General features: G+C 44.9%; 1 protein-coding gene across 1 annotated transcript; it reads left to right on the forward strand.

Annotated features, from left to right (window-relative positions):
* Positions 1 to 11,622: 11,622 nt before the first annotated feature.
* MAGEF1 (MAGE family member F1) lies at positions 11,623 to 12,747 on the forward strand. The gene is given in 3 exon segments (XM_029215084.1): positions 11,623 to 11,649; positions 11,651 to 12,116; positions 12,119 to 12,747. Coding segments are annotated over 3 exon segments (927 nt in total). The 3' UTR covers positions 12,553 to 12,747.
* Positions 12,748 to 16,791: the final 4,044 nt, after the last annotated feature.

Consider the following 16,791-nt stretch of genomic DNA (forward strand, 5'->3'; position numbering starts at 1 on the left):
AACAATCCAGTTGTCTGGTTTCCTAGCTGGTATATGATTAAAAACCGCATATTCAGACGGGAGAGAAAAGCTGCTAATGAAAAGACACTAAAACCAGCAAGACGTAACAAATGAGAGTCTGAGCACAAGTGTAAAGATAGAAAGCCTATAAAAAGCAAACACAGCACTCAACCCCTCCCCTCTCCCGCACATCCTATTTACAGTCAGGGCCTGAGGCGATTACTAGATGGCAGAGCCAGGAGGGAGGGCTTCAGTCCGAAGGGAATGTACCCCATTTCACAGATGAAAAAAACAAGACTCAAGGAGAATCATGGATGGTCTCCCTCAAAGTTGCACCAGCATTGAGCTGCAATGCTGGGATTTGAATATCAAATGTCAGTCGGTCCTTAAAAGCCCATGTATGCTGGAAAGTGTCACATCTGCCTTTTTAGTATGACTGATGTTTCTAATGATGACCCAGAGTGTAGAACTCAATTACCCTCAGTATCCAGCTATTCAAGATGTTCATTCTAGAAAGAGTCACACACACACACACACACACACACAAATATATGCTTTTTAACAGTGATGAAAGAACGGGTTATCCATTTGGGAAATAAATAAATAAATAATACAAGTTCTTTCCCAGCTCACACCATTCATCAAAATGAATACCAGATGGATAAAGATGGAAATGAAACCATAAAGGTACTAGAAGAAAATATAAGTGGATATTTTATAATCTTACGATGGGAGGGACTTTCTAAACATGTCAACAAAAGCAGAAACCATAGAGGAAAAGATTGATAGATTTGACTACATTAAAAATTAAAAACTTCTGTACATCAAAAACCACCATAAATTGAAAAAATGTTCAACCTCACTAGCATTCAAAGAAAGGCAAATTAAAACAGCAATGAGAGGCCCTTTTTTTTTTTCCTGATCAGATTGGCAATGATTAAAAAGAATGATAACACTGAGAGTTGGTGTGGGTGAGGGGAAATCAGCACTCATACACTGTTGGAGGGAGTGTAACTGGTACAATCTTTCTGGAAGGCATTTTGGCAATATGTATGAAAAAAGCCTAAGAAAGCACAAAACTTTTGACCCAGTAATTCCATGTATAAAAATTTATCCAAAGGAAAAAATGGATCTACTACACACACATGCACACATAAAACGTATATAAGGATTTTATTCACTGAGGCATTCTTTGGACTGTTGAAAAATTGGAAGCAACCTAGATTTTTAACAAAAATGAATTAGTCAAATAAATTATGTTATATACATAAGAAGCAATATTATGCAGCTACCAAAAATGATGCTGTATAGACATACAGGCCAATGGAATAGAATAAAGCCCAGAAACAGATCCAAATATATATGAGAATTTGGTATAAGATAAATACGAAATCGGTGAGGCAAAGACAGGCTTTTTTTTTTTTAAATAAATTTATTTATTCTTGGCTGTGTTGGGTCTTCATTGCTGTGCACGGGCTTTTCTCTAGTTGTGGCGAGCAGGGGCTACTCTTTTTTGGGGGGGGCTACTCTTCGTTGCGGTGCGCGGGCTTCTCATTGCGGTGGCTTCTCTTGTTGTGGAGCACGGGCTCTAGGCGCGCGGGTTCCAGTAGTTGCGGAGCACAGGCTCTAGAGTGCAGGCTCAGAGTGCAGGCTCAGTAGTTGTGACGCACGGACTTAGTTGCTCCGCGGCATATGGGATCTTCCCGGACCCGGGCTCAAACCCGTGTCCCCTGCATTGGCGGGCGGATTCTCAACCACTGTGCCACCAGGGAATCCCCAGACTTTTTAATAAATGGTGTTTGACTATGTGGAAAAAGATAGATGCTAGACCAGTGTTTCACACAGCACACCACGATAAGCATCAACTGGATCAAAGATTTAAATGCACAAAATAAAACCATAAAATTACCAGAAGAATAAGAGAACTCCTTTATAATCTTGGAGTAATGACGGTCTTTCTAGCTGATTCAAAAATCCAGAAGTCGTGAAATAAAAGACTGATAAATACATCTATATAAAAATCTTAAAACTCCTGCATGGCAAAAGCACCATAAGCAAAACAAACAAAAGACTAACTGGAAAAAAAACTGCAACTCACTTCACAAAGGGTCAAGCACTCTAATACATAATTTGTTTCTATAAATCAAGGAGACCAATAACCCAATAGAAAAAAATGCCCTTTTTCAGAAAAAAGAAATACAGATGGCTTTTTAGCGTATAAAAGAACGTTCGACTTCATTAGTAATAATGAGTACAAATTATAGTTGCAATGATATACCCATTTTTTACCCATCAGATTTTTACATATCCAAAATACACTTGACTGGGGGAAGTTGTAGGGAAATAGGCACCCTCATACATTGCTGGTAGGAATAGAAAATGATACACACCTATGAAGGGCAATATGGCATTTTCTATTAATGTTACTAATGTATTTACCTATTGGCTCATCAATCCCACTCTCTGAATTTTTCGGGCAAATATATTTGCACACATACAGAAATGATATATGTCTGTATTGTAACATTGCTTTTAATAGTAAAAGATTGGAAATAACCCAAATGTCCAATTATATGGAATTGGTTAGATATTATTGTCCATCCAAACCATAATATGCCAGGAAGCTATGTGCTGATATGCAAAAGTCTCCACTACATACTATTAAGTTTTTTTGTTTTAAGCACAGTGCCTAGTAATGAACATAGTGTGCTAACTTCTTTGTAAGAAGGGGCAAGGTATATATATTTGCTTATATTTTCAAAAAGGGGCACTGTAACTATTAAAAGCAGTGACCTATGGGAGGGGAAATCAGGAAACCAGGTAAAGAGGGACATGGGTGCAAGCAAAAATTCTCAATTTTATGAAATTGAGAATTTCATAAAAAATTTTATAAAAATTCTTTTTTATGTCATTTTGATTTTTGAACTACATGAAAGTACTATTTTTTAAATGAATACATAATTGTGCAGATTCACTTTTGTAGACATGATTTTCAAAATGGATTTAGTGTATAAATTAGGTCATAGAAATAAATATAGAATAGTCCCAATTTTGTCCTTCAAAAAATCACGTATCTATATGGTCATATTCTTATATAATAATTTCCATAATGTGAAATAGGAAAGATTTAGCCACTAACAAGTTTATCACATTGTATTTAATAATGAAAATCTGAAAACATCCTAAATATACAATAGGCATTAAAGGTGACATGGGGTCTGTGGAATATTTTCAATCACAAATAATTACATTATAGAAAAATATTAGTGTGAGAGATTCACAGTATGTGAATATATATATACATATACATAGTGTATATAAAGCAGAGTATACAAGATAACTGTTAAAAAAACAAAGTACATGCCGGGGTTTCCCTGGTGGCGCAGTGGTTAAGAATCTGCCTGCCAATGCAGGGGACACGGGTTTGAGCCCTGGTCCAGGAAGATCCCACATGCTGCGGAGCAACTAAGCCCATGCGCCACAACGACTGAGCCTGCATGCCACAACTACTGAAGCCCTCGCGTCTAGAGCCTGTGCTCCACAGCAAGAGAAGCCACTGCAATGAGAAGCCTGCACACGCAACAAGGAGTAGCCCCCTCTCGCCACAACTAGAGAAAGCCCGCGCGCAGCAATGAAGACCCAGCGCAGCCTAAATCAATCAAGCAATCAATCAATCAATAAAAGTAAATGCTTAGAAAAATTGGGAGAGGATACACACCAGGGTATTTGTTAACTGCGGTTACCCCTGGGTAGTGGAATTATAGGTGCTTTTTGGTTTTTTCTTTTAAATGGTCGGGATTTTCTCATTGCTGTACAACAAACAATCTCTTCTAAAATGAGAAAAAAATAAAGTACTAAGGAATTTTTTTAATGCTTTTTAAAAAATGATGCTTCAAAGTTCATTTCTAAGCTACCTAAAAAAGTCACCCACCTGAAAGGAGAGTTTGGCTAAGTAAGGTGGGCTATCTCCATCTACTGATGATAAGGAGAAGTAGAGTGAGGTCTTGGTCCTAAGCTGAGATGTCTTATTCCCTCCTTCCTCCCTTTGAGTCTTTCTTGACCACAGGGTGTTGGCCACCATGCTGGGTCCAATAGCACTGCCCACCAGTATAGGACATCAGACACTGCAACAAGACAGGACCTGCTCTCACCACCACTGCAGAGAATCCACTGGTCCAACCACTTGCCTTCTGGTACCTTCCAGCAGGTGAGCTAATAAAGCTGCTGGGCTGGAAAGTGGTCAGCAGGCAACATGGTAGGTGAGGTGGCCGGGGCACAAAGTTTCTCTGGGAGGACCAGTTCCTGGCCCAGGCCCAGGCTCTCCCTTAACTGCTTCTGCTTCAGCCTCCCTGGCCAGCCATCCCAGTCTAATCGCTGAGCCCCTTAAAAGGAAGGAGTGGTTTCGGGGTGGGGCATCTCTTAGGCAGGCTGCCTCCAAAAAGGCTCGGGTGAAGAGGTGGGGTCCGAGGCCCAGGCAGCCCCCTAGACCCTTCATGTCTCCTAGGAGTTTATTGTAACCATCTCTTATCTGGACTCCTGCTCTTTGTCCCTGCCCTGTCCCACCTGTCTTCCAAGCCCCTGCCATCCTTCTTGAAATACACCTAATTATTTTATTCCTGGGATCAAAACATTTTCTCCAAAATCAGTCTTTCTCAAACTCTCCCGCTAAAGGACACCAACAGCAGACAAAAGAAACGCCTCCAGTTCCCCCAGCAGACCACACAGCCTGAAGCTCCTGCCGGCACACCCAAGCTCTCTTTGAAGTCTTCTGTTTTCTCTTAAAGATTCATGAGAATTCTGCATTCTATTCCATGATCTATCTGAATTTCTTTTAATAGGAAGATGTCTAAAATTATTCACCTCAAGGAAAACTGATGCTCCTGAAAGAAATAATGTGTTTATCCAGAGGCTCAAATATCCTCACTGGAACAGTACCTACAGCATGAAATCCAAACTCCTGTCAGGCAAGGATCTACAAAATTTGGCCCCCACAAACCTTACCGCCTTCCTCCTGCTACTGCTCGCTCTCCAGTCGCTGGGCCACCGGGACTCCTGTCATGTCCTGATTTAGGTTCTTCCCAGCACTTCTGCTCAGGCTCTTCCTTCCTGACCCCACTCTACCTGCTGACGACCCACCACCCCGAAAGGCCTCAAGGGAGATCAAATGCCACCTTCCACATTACACCTCCTCTGTTGGCCCTGACAGATGCAACGTGAGAGGCAGCAGGCTCCTGCGAAAACAGCCTGTGCTTTGGGATCAGAAGGCCAGCGTTCAAGTCCTGACTCCCAACTCTGGACACTGGACAAATTATCTAACTTGTCTACTTCTCGCTTGTAAAATGGGAAATAACTGTGCTTCCCTCACAGGGCTGTTACAGGGATTAAAGAAGACTCAAGCAACAGTGTAGTGCCCAGCACATGCTCCCCTCCACTCCTCCAAACTCCTATAGCAGTCTTTATACCACTCGTGTAAAGAGCAGGTGTTCACATAGCCATGCTTTTTTAGAATGGCTTATTTCACCCCAATAGATCAGTGTTTCCCAACGTCCCAAGGAAGCTTCTTGTATTACCCCCATGATCCCATGGTTTGAAAGATTTTGGTGATTAAATCAAACACATTGATTGAAGTGTATCCCGCTTTTCTAAGTTCTCTGTCCCATGAAGCTTTCTGAACACTGAGAGCTGTTCCCAGTCTCCCCTCTCCTGCGTCACTTGAGGAACTCAGAGCAGGCAGCCACCCACGGAGACCGTAAACACCTCGAGACTGCAGCTCCGTCTCCACACTTCCCACAGCACCTTAGTCAGCGCCTGCTCTAAGAACACACCTAGTCACTGCTCGCGCATAAACAAAAAGTTCCACCCAGATGACACTGGGGGAAGAGCCCTGCCTAAATCAGCCAGTCAGTGTGGAGAAAGGGGGCATTCTTATGGGAGGCAGGCAGTGCTGGAGACCAGCCCTTCTCCTCCCACCCACCCCACCCCCACCCCCCGGCCCCGAGCGGCACCCCCAGGCCTACCAGCTGGCCTCCGACTTCAGTGTGTGAGCCGATTAAAAAGCACCCTCTCTTCAGTGTCTGGAAACTCCTGCAAGGAAAGTTTGCTGCCCAAAGTTGGCTTTTGACTAGAGTCTTAATAAGAGGCCTCAGCAGGCTGTGGCTGGAGAGACAATGTCACTTAGAGAAGCAGCTTGAAGCGGCAGTTAGGAGAAGAATTATTTTAATGAATACATTTCCTTTCAATTGTATGGGAATATCAAGATCCCATTAGAATAGGGAAGCAATTAGAACTAATAAAGATGAATGCACAGTGCTCGGTATGTGCAGAATAACAAGCTGCCAACAAAGGGACTCCGGAGAGCCTGCTCTAATCCAAGGGAACTGGCGGCCAGCAGAGGGGAAACAGCTCTGTTCAGCTGCTCAAAGGCCAGCGTCCCATGCATTCTGGTCACGGCCAGCAAATGGTGCGAGCGGGGCCTCGAAGGTGGGGGTAGATGGGCTCCCGCCCTGGCCCTGGCCCGGCCTCTGGGGGATAGAGATGGGCCTTTGGCAGCCCCTTGGCAACGGCCATTCAGACCAGGGCCCTGGCTCCCCGCCAGCCTTGCGCCTGCCCCTCGCACTGGGCCTCATTGTGTCCAGGTGGCAAATGCCTTCTCGCCAACTTTCCTTCAAGGTTTACAGAGCGGGTGGGACAGTTGAGGAGGGAGGGAGAAGGGGGCCCTGTGCCCCCTGCATCTCTCCCCTCCCCTGCCGGCCAGGGTCTGTTCCTCCTCTGGGTCGGGTGTTATGTTACAGACACTGGTGGGTCACAGGCAGCCAAACACAGGAGTACTGTTGCTTACACAATTGCTCTTCAAACAGTAACAAACAATTTTCATTACCCAAGTCAGATCGAATCATCCGCCTGGCCATCCTGCTTCAATACCAGCCACACATACAGAACCCAGGGCTTCACACTCTGCCCATTCTGCTGTGACAAAACTGGGCTCCATTTTGCCCCTGGCCCAGGGATGTGGGACAAAGCTCTTCCCCTGATCCCTTCTTTGAGCCGGATCAGCTGCACGGCTATCAAAACTGTCAGGAGAAACAGAGAAGACACAAGCACCTATGCAGTTTGGGGCTCACTCAGATCTGGAGTGAGACATTACTCAGCATCTGTGTGAAGAAGGCACTCAGGAGCTCGGAGGAATCCACTGACAAATTTAGAAGGAATCCAACAAGATAGCTCTGGCTTCCCACCAAAGCATTCACTAGCCTTAGATGGAGTGTCAGGACATGACATTTCTTTATTTAATCTTTTTTGGCCAGACAGTTTTTTCAACCAGGAATGTGTAAGCTCATTCCAAAATGTCTGCATGAGAGGCCAGTGACATTCATTACTGAGATTTTTCTACCAGGTCTCTTAGAGAAAAAAAAAAAAAAATCTGTAACATTTTATAATTGTTTCTCAACAGCAGAGCATTTTAAAAGTATGTTTACATTTATAATCCTACTTGAACCTCAAAACAACTATAGGGACTGGCAAAGCTAAGGTTGTCAGGCCTAAAGATGAGGAAACAGTGGCCCAGAGAGGTTAAGTATGCCGTGCAAGGTCACAGAATGAATGAAGGGGTTGGGACGCCAGAACTCAGGTCTGCTGACCTGGTTCAGTGCTTTGTTCTAGGACACACCTTCTCTACACCCACAGAGTGCCAGACATTTCCAGGATAATTCATCCTGCAGTTCTGCTTTTCCAGTGTAACCCCCTTAACCTTTTCCTCATACTAAACTGTGCTAAGCACTGTAGGCTTTTAAACACTGTAGTCTAGGCTACAAAGGAGCATCCTTCAGAAAGGTTTCCATCGAACAGTCATCAAATTTTGTTTTGCTGCCACCCTGCACCCCCTACCAAAGAGATATACATTTCCTCCCTTTCAACAGCTTAGGTAAGGATTGTTTTAAAAGTCTGCCTGTCCAGACCTGTGAGGTCGGCACAATCAAAACTGGCAAATGATTGTCTAGGTCCCTTTCAGTACAAAACATTGTAGCATCCAGGGGTTGGCAAGTGGCAAAGCAAAGCCATTCACCTTTCATACCCTCATCACCTCCTATACCTAAAGGCCTATTCATTTAATTTTTGGAAACTTTTCTACATGGTGACTATAGTTAATTATATTGTATTGCATGTTTGAAAGCTGCTAAGAGAATAGATCTTAACAGTTCTCATCACAAGAAAAAAAAATCTAGTAACTATGTATGGTGACAGGTATCCACTAGACTTATTGTGGCGATCATTTCACAATATACATGAATATCAAATCACTGTGTTGTACACCTGAAACTAATGTTATCTGTCAATTATACCTCAATTTTAAAGCTTTATTTTTATAATTTTTAAGGTATTTATATACCATGAGATACACAGATATTAAGGGTACAGTTTGAAAAGTTTTGACAAATGTATATCTACACCCAAACCAAGATACATAACATTGCCATCACCCCCAGAAAGTTCATGCATATCCCTTTCCAGTCAACCCCACTCCAGGCCTCCACTGTTCTCATTTCTGTCACCACAGATTAGCTAAACCTGTCTTGGACATCAGATTAACTGGAATCATATTGTATATAATCTTTTGTACCTTTCTTCTTTCACTCAACATAATGTCAGCCAGACTCATCCATGTTGTATCAGTAGTTTGTTCCTTTTTTTTTTTTGATGAGTAGCATTACATTATTGATTCAGTTTTCAAAATCCAGTCATATTACTGCTAATTTGCCCCTCAAAATTCTTTCCATTCAATGTATCTCCTGCATGCTCCTTTCCATGCATCTATCTCCTCTGTCTCTCCTCAGCAATACTTGAACTGAGAAAGATATGTAAGTAGACTATTTTACCTCCAGTGATGCCCTTTTAGGTAGGAGTGGTTCTACCTTCAGGAGAAACTGACAACAAGGCAGTCCAGCATGGTGGTCATGAGTACAGTTTTCAGAATAGACAGATCTAGGTCCTCATTTCCAGTCTAGCACTTAACAGATGGGTGGTTGGGGACAGGTGGTTTAACCTCTCAGGGACTATTTTCCCATTTGTAAAATGAGAATAATAATACCTTCCTAATAGGGATTTGTGAGGACTAAATTATATTGTACATAAAATGTTTCTGTTTCTATTCTACACAATAGAAACCAATAACAGCCTCAAGTTAAACTATAATAAACATCCTCCTGCTTCATTCACACACTTTCAGCTTCTCTAAGTCATAAAGTATAAATGGGTATATATTTTCAGAAGTTTTTAAAAATGAAGAGTTCACGATTACATCTAGAAAAGTCTAGGGACTTCCCTGGTGATCCAGTGGTTAAGACTCCTAGCTTCCACTGCAGGGGGCACGGGTTCTATCTCCGGTCAGGGAGCTAAAGATCCCGCATGCCGTGGCCAAAAAAAAAAGTCTAACTGTCATATATTTACTTAACATAAATGCTATTTCCTCTGGAAAAAAGTAAAGCCTTTCATCATTTGTTCAGTGACAATTACACACTGAGTGCTGACGCTGAGGGGCTCTTCAAAAGAGTTAAGGACATAGCCCTAGCTTTTAGGATGTTTGGTTTTGGAGGGTAATAAGCACAAAAATAACTATTATACAGAGTATGATCAATAATAATGATAATAATTAACATCTATTAATATAGTGGTTAAGAGCATGGTCTCTGGAGTCATACTATATGATTGAAATAGTGGCTCAGTCATGTGATGCTGGGGAAGTTACTTACCCTCTTTTTGTGTTATTTCACTTGTAAAATGGGGATAATAATACCACTTATCTAGCAGGGCTGTTATGAGTAGATGAGTTCATACACGTAAAAAATTAGTACATTATCAGCACATTAAAAGTATGCAATAAATAATAGCTAACAATTATTGAACACCATGTACCAAGCACTGTGTTAAATGGTTTACATGCATTACTTCACATGATCTCCACAATGTTCTCTCTACTATTATGCCCATTTCACTCATAAGGCAACCGAGGGAAGGAGAGTTCAGGTAACTTGCCCAAGATTACATAGCTAGTAAATAGCAAATTCCATAGGAAAGACACATCTATAAAATGGGGATAGTGATAATAGTACTTACCTTAATGAGAATTAAACAAATTAATATTTGAACAACAGAACAGAGCCTAGTGCACAATAAGGTCTATACAAGTGGGTGTTAAACAAATACAAATTGCTATGGTGATTCAGAAATGGCAGTAAATAACTTCCATGCATGGAGACTAAGGCTTTGGAAAGGTGACATTTAAGCTGAGCCTTGAAAGGAGGGAGAGAAGAGGAGAGGAGTGGAGATGAGGGAAGAGGGAGAGGGGAGGGGGAGAAGGGAGGGGGAGAGGGGAGGAGAGGAGAGGAGAGAAAAGGGAGGGGGAGAGGAGAGAGGAGGAAAGGAGACGGGAGGGGAGGGGAGGGGAGGAGGTAGTAGAGGAAGGAGGAGGAGAAAGAGGAGGAGGAGTTGGAGAGGGAGGGAGAGAGGGAGAGAGACAGACTGGTAGTGGGAGAAAGCTCAGAGTAGAGTAAGCAAAAAGTAATGGGACTAGTTAAGTTTGATTAGGTAAAAAGAAAAACAAAACTCCCCTTTCCTCCAATCAGATACTATTTCTGCCAGCTGCACCTCAGTATATTTTTTATCATCTTCTTTGACACCCCCCCCCCCAGAATCTGCTATCCTTACCCCCTCGTCATCCATTTTACAATATTTATGGAGTGCCTCTATGTGCCAGGCACTGTTCTGGGCACTGAGGATATAACAATGAACAAGACAGGCCGAGTCTCAGTTCCTATTCTGCACTATAATAATACCAATACTCCAAGCTGGATTCCCAGCTTTTGGTCAGCCCTACTCCAATCCATCCTCCACACTGCCACCAGAGAGACTGGAAAGATACAGATCTGGTCCGGACACTCCCTTGCTTAAATCCCCCTGTAGTATGAATTCCCATCGTGTTCAGAATAGATTTCAATCTCCGTAGCATCCTGTTCAAGGCCCGTCACTAACTGTCCCGCACAGCCTTATATCTCAGCCTTCACCTTCATGCACTCACTCCGCACTAAGCTACAGTAAATTACTCAAAATCTTAGATACACACATAGAAATAAGAACCTGCTGAAAGTACGTGGCTGGAACTCCGTCCCTATTTCATCCCTGTACACTGAAACCTCAGAAAAGCCCTGGTTACCCCCCTCCAGCCTTCAAGTCTAAAGAACAGCGCTGGCGACACACTCCTCCACAGCCCTGGCATCCTGCGAAGGCTGTGCTCACTCCCACCCCAGCGGGAGCAGTAAAAGGAGGGGCTTCGCGGGGCCTCGGGGCCGCCATCTTGGCTGAGTTGGCCGGAAGTGGTCCGGCAAGTCGGCTTGCCGGCGCGCACTGAGGCTGCGCGGTGGCCTCGCCGCGCTTCTTTGGCGCCGGCGGCGTTGCGGCCGTCCCGAACCCTCTGCGGTGCAGCCCGGAAGCCACTAAGTCCCCTCTGTCATCTCTCCTAGTCCTACTCCAGCCGTCCCAGCCGCTGTCCAACCCCTCCGCCGGGGTTTGTGCAGCGGCTTGCACACCCCTCGGCCAGTGTACGCGCTTTGCACCTGCCTGCCCGAAAACATGTTGCAGAAACCAGAGAGCGGGGGTCTGTCTCCCTATCCCTCGGGCGGAGGGGGAGATGGATGGTGGCCACGACAGTGAGACCCAGGCCCTGACCGCCTCGCAGGAGGTGGCCCCGAGCCCCCTCCTGCAAGAGAGCCTCGAGGAGGATCTTGGTGCTGTAAGGGAGGAGGAGGCTGCGGAGCCCTCCATCACCCTGAAAGGTGCGAGGGCTTTGACAGCCAAAATCTTGGCCCGGCGCAGGGCCCGTCTCCGTCCGGATCAGACGGTGGCCGAGTTGGTGCAGTTTCTGCTGTTGAAGGACAGGAAGAAGAGTCCTATCACCCTCTCCGAGATGGTGAAATACATTATCAGAGACTTAAAGGATCTGTTCCCTGAGATCATCGCAAGGGCCGCAGAGCATCTGCGGTATGTCTTTGGTTTCAAGCTGCAACAGCTTGACCGCAAGCACCACACTTATATCCTGATCAACAAACTAAAACCTCTTGAGGAGGAGGAGGAGGAGATGGCCCCAGACTGGGTCTTTTAATGATGATGTTGGGCTTTATCTACATGAAAGGTAATAGCGCCAGGGAGGCACAGGTCTGGGAGATGCTGCGTCGGTTGGAGGTGCGTCCCTCAAAGTATCACCCCCTCTTTGGGTGCCCGAGGAGGCTTATTATGGAAGATTTCGTGCAGCTGAGATACCTCAATTACCAGCTTGTTTCTCACACCAATCCACCGGCATGTGAATTCTCTTGGGGTCCCCGAAGCGACCTGGAAACCAGCAAGACGAAAGTCCTGGGGTTCGTGGCCAAGCTCCATAAGAAAGAACCCCAACGCTGGCCAGTGCAGTACCGTGAGGCCCTGGCAGACGAGGGTGACAGGGGCAGTGTGAGGGCTAGGGCCAGGGCTAATGCTAATGCTGGGGCCGGCATCCACCCCTGGTGAGGGCCAGCCAGAGGTGGGGTGGGGGGAAGTTGGGTATAAAAGCTACTGTCTGAGTCATAAGTAGACTAGGTGGGGAGAAGGTCGTTATTTCTATAGCAGTTGTATTTGTGTAACTAGGATTTAGGTTTTGTATCTTGGTAAGTTTTGTTACGTTTAATACACTTAAATTCATGTTTATAAATGAGATTGGTCTACTTTTTCCTGTAGGGTTTTGTTGTAGAGTTTTGCTGCTTTTGTAAAATTAATTGAAAAACTTTACATTTTATTCTGTGATCTTGAACAAATTATGCAGCACTGAATGCTATACTTAAATGGTTTGAAGGAACTCACCAGTATGATGATCTGGTACCAGGGAAAAATATAGCTGATTGGTATCTAGCTTTCCAACAGTTTTTGTCTACTGTGCAAAGAAAAAAGACTGACATTTAACTCTGTTTGCTTAGTTATTGTAGTAGCTGGGGGGGGGGAATGCAATAAATTAGAAGTATAACTTGGTACACTTAATAAACATTTGTTAAGCATCTTCTTTTGTGTGATGCACTGTTGGGGGTATTTGGAGATTAAATGCTGAACAAGATAAAGGCCCTACTTTTCAGAACTGGACAGTAAATAAATAAACCAGAAATTACAGTGCGATGAGTTGAAGGCTACAGAGGGACACCCAACCCAGCTGGGGTGATTGGGTGAGGCTTGCCTGAGGTTACCTTTAGTCGGACTTCAGGGTAGGGAGGGAGAAACGACGGGGTGGGTGGAGAAGAGGGGAAGGAAAAAAGGAAGAAGAGTTGTGGGTGGGAGATGGTATTAAAAATTACTTAAGATCATAGATGCTCCTCAGTAAGATGGGAAGACATGATACGTGGCAGATCTGGAAAACATCCAACCTTTGCCAGTGCCCTTGGTCCAGGGCAGTTTATCACAGTGCACACGTAATGACGGTGACTGTTAGCATTTTGGTCTTCTCCATTTCCCTTCTCTCAATCTCTACAAGCTTTCCTCTTCTACCAAAGCCCTCAGAGACCAAATACTTTTTTTTTTTTTTTTGCGGTACGCGGGCCTCTCACTGTTGTGGCCTCTCCCGTTGCGGAGCACAGGCTCCGAACGCACAGGCTCAGCGGCCATGGCTCACGGGCCCAGCCGCGCAGCATGTGGGATCTTCCCGGACCGGGGCACGAACCCATGTCCCCTGCATTGGCAGGCGGACTCTCAACCACTGCGCCACCGGGGAAGCCCAGAGACCAAATACTTTAACGATTCTGGAACGGTATGTAATGTGGAGGGCACGTGTGATGTCCTCTGCTGCCAGGAAGCCTTCAAGGGCTCTCCCTTGGCACCAGGAAGCCCAGCACTCTCATCCATGTTTCTGCTTGCCACTTGCCACCTGCCATCTCCCATTAGGAGGAGAACTGTAAGGCATCTTTCACATTCTTAACTACCCATGAAGAGTCATCTTCGAAAGCAGCTTGAGCCTCTGCAGTGGCTACCACCTTCACTCTGGGGATGAATTCTGTAGAATGGGTACATAGAGTAATAAGGAATCTAGAGGAGTGGTAACCAAACCAAAACTGGGTGTAGGATTATGAAACCGTCCCCTTACAGCTGCCATATACAGAAGAGCTGCTTTCTTCTCTCTTTACTGCTGGTTTTGTGGGTGTGTGTGCTTTCAGTTGCGTCTGAATAACATATCTGAGTATGTTAAGGTTAACATGGAATACAAATACTTTGGGACACAGGCCCAGGGATCCAACCAATCACAGTGAGACCAAAGGTTATAAGCTTATGGGTAAAAAAGTTCACTGATGATTAAAAATATGATTTCTGGGCAATTTATAATTCATTAAACAAAAGTATTGAGTACCCCCTATATGCCAAGGACTTTGCTGGGTTCCAAAGATTAAAAAGGGAAAACCGTCTTTACCCTCAAGGAGCAATAGTGATAATTTCTCACATTTGCATTTTCTCACAGCTGCTGAGAGGTCAGCAGTGTATGCACCCGAGGGTCTGATTACTTGGCGATTTGCTTACAGTCACTTGGCAAAAGACAGCACTAAGACTAGAACCCAAGTCCCTTGCCTCCCAATGTGTTTCATTCTAGTACATTGTTCCCTGTGTCTGGCTTCCAATATATTGTATGTGATTTTATTTATCACAACTCCAAAAATCAAGTGAGGCATGTGTGATTATTGCCAGTTGCCACTGCAGTCCTTATGGGGGTGAGTAGAGTGGAAATACTTCCCATTTCACTGTCAGCAGAGGTGACTTTGCTGAAAGTCAGACATCTATTTCACAGCAGGACAGGACTGACAACTACCATTTTTTAAACATCTGCTATAGGCCAAAAGCATTTCCCCACTTTTCACAACCTATTGCAAAGTGGGTGTTACCAGATACCTCCATTTTACAGGTATTGATACTTGCCATTTATTCAATACGTAATATAAGCCAGCTTTTCAATGCTTTACATACGTTTTAATGATTTTTATAACAATCTAACAGGATAGATATTATCAGTACCATCTTGAACTATGCACACTGAAACTCAGAGAAGCTGTAAAGTTCTCATAGATGGTATATGATATAACAAGGATTGGAACTGAAGTCTGACTTAGTCAAAACTCCACACTTTTGGGGCTTCCCTGGTGGTGCAGTGGTTGGGAGTCCGCCTGCCGATGCAGGGGACGCGGGTTCGTGCCCCGGTCCGGGAGGATCCCACATGCTGCGGAGCGGCTGGGCCCGTGAGCCATGGCCGCTGGGCCTGCGCGTCCAGAGCCTGTGCTCCGCAACGGGAGAGGCCACAGCAGTGAGAGGCCTGCATACCACACACACACAAAAAACAACCTCCACACTTTTCACTATCTTACATTTCCTTCTCCTTGGGACTCCTTTCAGACTTGGGGACTCGTGTTCTTTCTTCCAAACATGGCTGTCTCTCTGGAGATGCAAACAATGGTTGTATAAGCAAGGTAATTATGACAAGACCCTGGCCTGTGGGAGGGTAAAATAAAGTTGGAGAATTATCTGTGAACATTGGTCCCAGCTCTGCCTACCCCCAGTGTTGTCAGAGTGCTGACTACGTGTAGAATGTGTATTTTTACTCAAACTCAGCACTTTTTGCCCTTGTGGGCCATGTTTCCTAAATCTTCTTTAGTCTGCTCTCTCCACTAAGCCTCAAATTAAGTCTTTCATGCCATGGAACAATCAAATAACATTTCTGGACCTGCAAATATGATTCCCAGCATTGTTTCCAGATGGTACAAAAGGCTGGCAGAACTTGTACCCTTGCCTCAGGATGAAAGACCTCCCATTTCATAGATGCCATCATCAACTTCTCAGAAGTACTGAAAATGTGGCCTCTGGGCCGATGTGTAGAGCAGACATTGGCCATGGTGAGGGCAAGAGATGAATTCTCCTGTTGCTTATGGTCATTCACATGACAGAAAAGGAAGGCCTGGATCCCTGGTCTCCTTCCCCTTCAGGCACAAACAGAACTAGATCTTCCTGGGTGAAACCATGTGGGTGGGAGAGCAAGGAGATGTCGGGGGACTGATGGCAGATGGATTACTCCAAATCATACGTACTATACCACAACTAGATAGCAAAGCCAGTAAAGGGAATTCCCTTGAAAACTATAAATGAAGCCTTAGACAATGGGAAGGTCTCACTCAGTTCAGCCACAGACTCTGCAGGGATTTTTCTTTTTTTTTTTTTTTTTTTTTTTTTGGCAGGGATTTTTCTTTTTCTTTTTTTGGCTGCATTAGGTCTTCGTCGCTGCGCACAGGCTTTCTCTAGTTGTGGCGAGCCGGGGCTACTCTTCGTTGCGGTGCGTGGGCTTCTCATTGAGGTGGCTTCTCATTGCGGAGCACGGGCTCTAGGCGCACGGCCTTCAGTAGTTGTGGTTCGTGGGCTCTAGAGCGCAGGCTCAGTAGTTGTCGCACAAGGGCTTAGCTGCTCTGAGGCATGTGGGATCTTCCCGACCAGGGCTCAAACCTGTGTCCCCTGCATTGGCAGACGGATTCTTAACCACTGCGCCACCAGGGAAGTCCCTCTGCAGGGATCTTGACTTTCACCAGAGTCGGGACTTTTGACCCACTGGAACTTGGAGAATGGGTGTTTGCAAACAGGCTCCGGTTAATTACAGCCCCAGCATCTGGCAGGCACATAGCGCTCTGGAGGTGGTAGCTCATTTGTAGCCCCTGCAAACCAGGCCTCAGTGCACAGGCTCAATCGCAGTTTCCACCTGAG

This window comes from Monodon monoceros, unplaced genomic scaffold, assembly GCF_005190385.1.
Source record: "Monodon monoceros isolate NGI ecotype Baffin Bay Population unplaced genomic scaffold, NGI_Narwhal_1 Super_Scaffold_11, whole genome shotgun sequence".
In the NCBI taxonomy this organism is placed as follows: domain Eukaryota; kingdom Metazoa; phylum Chordata; class Mammalia; order Artiodactyla; family Monodontidae; genus Monodon; species Monodon monoceros.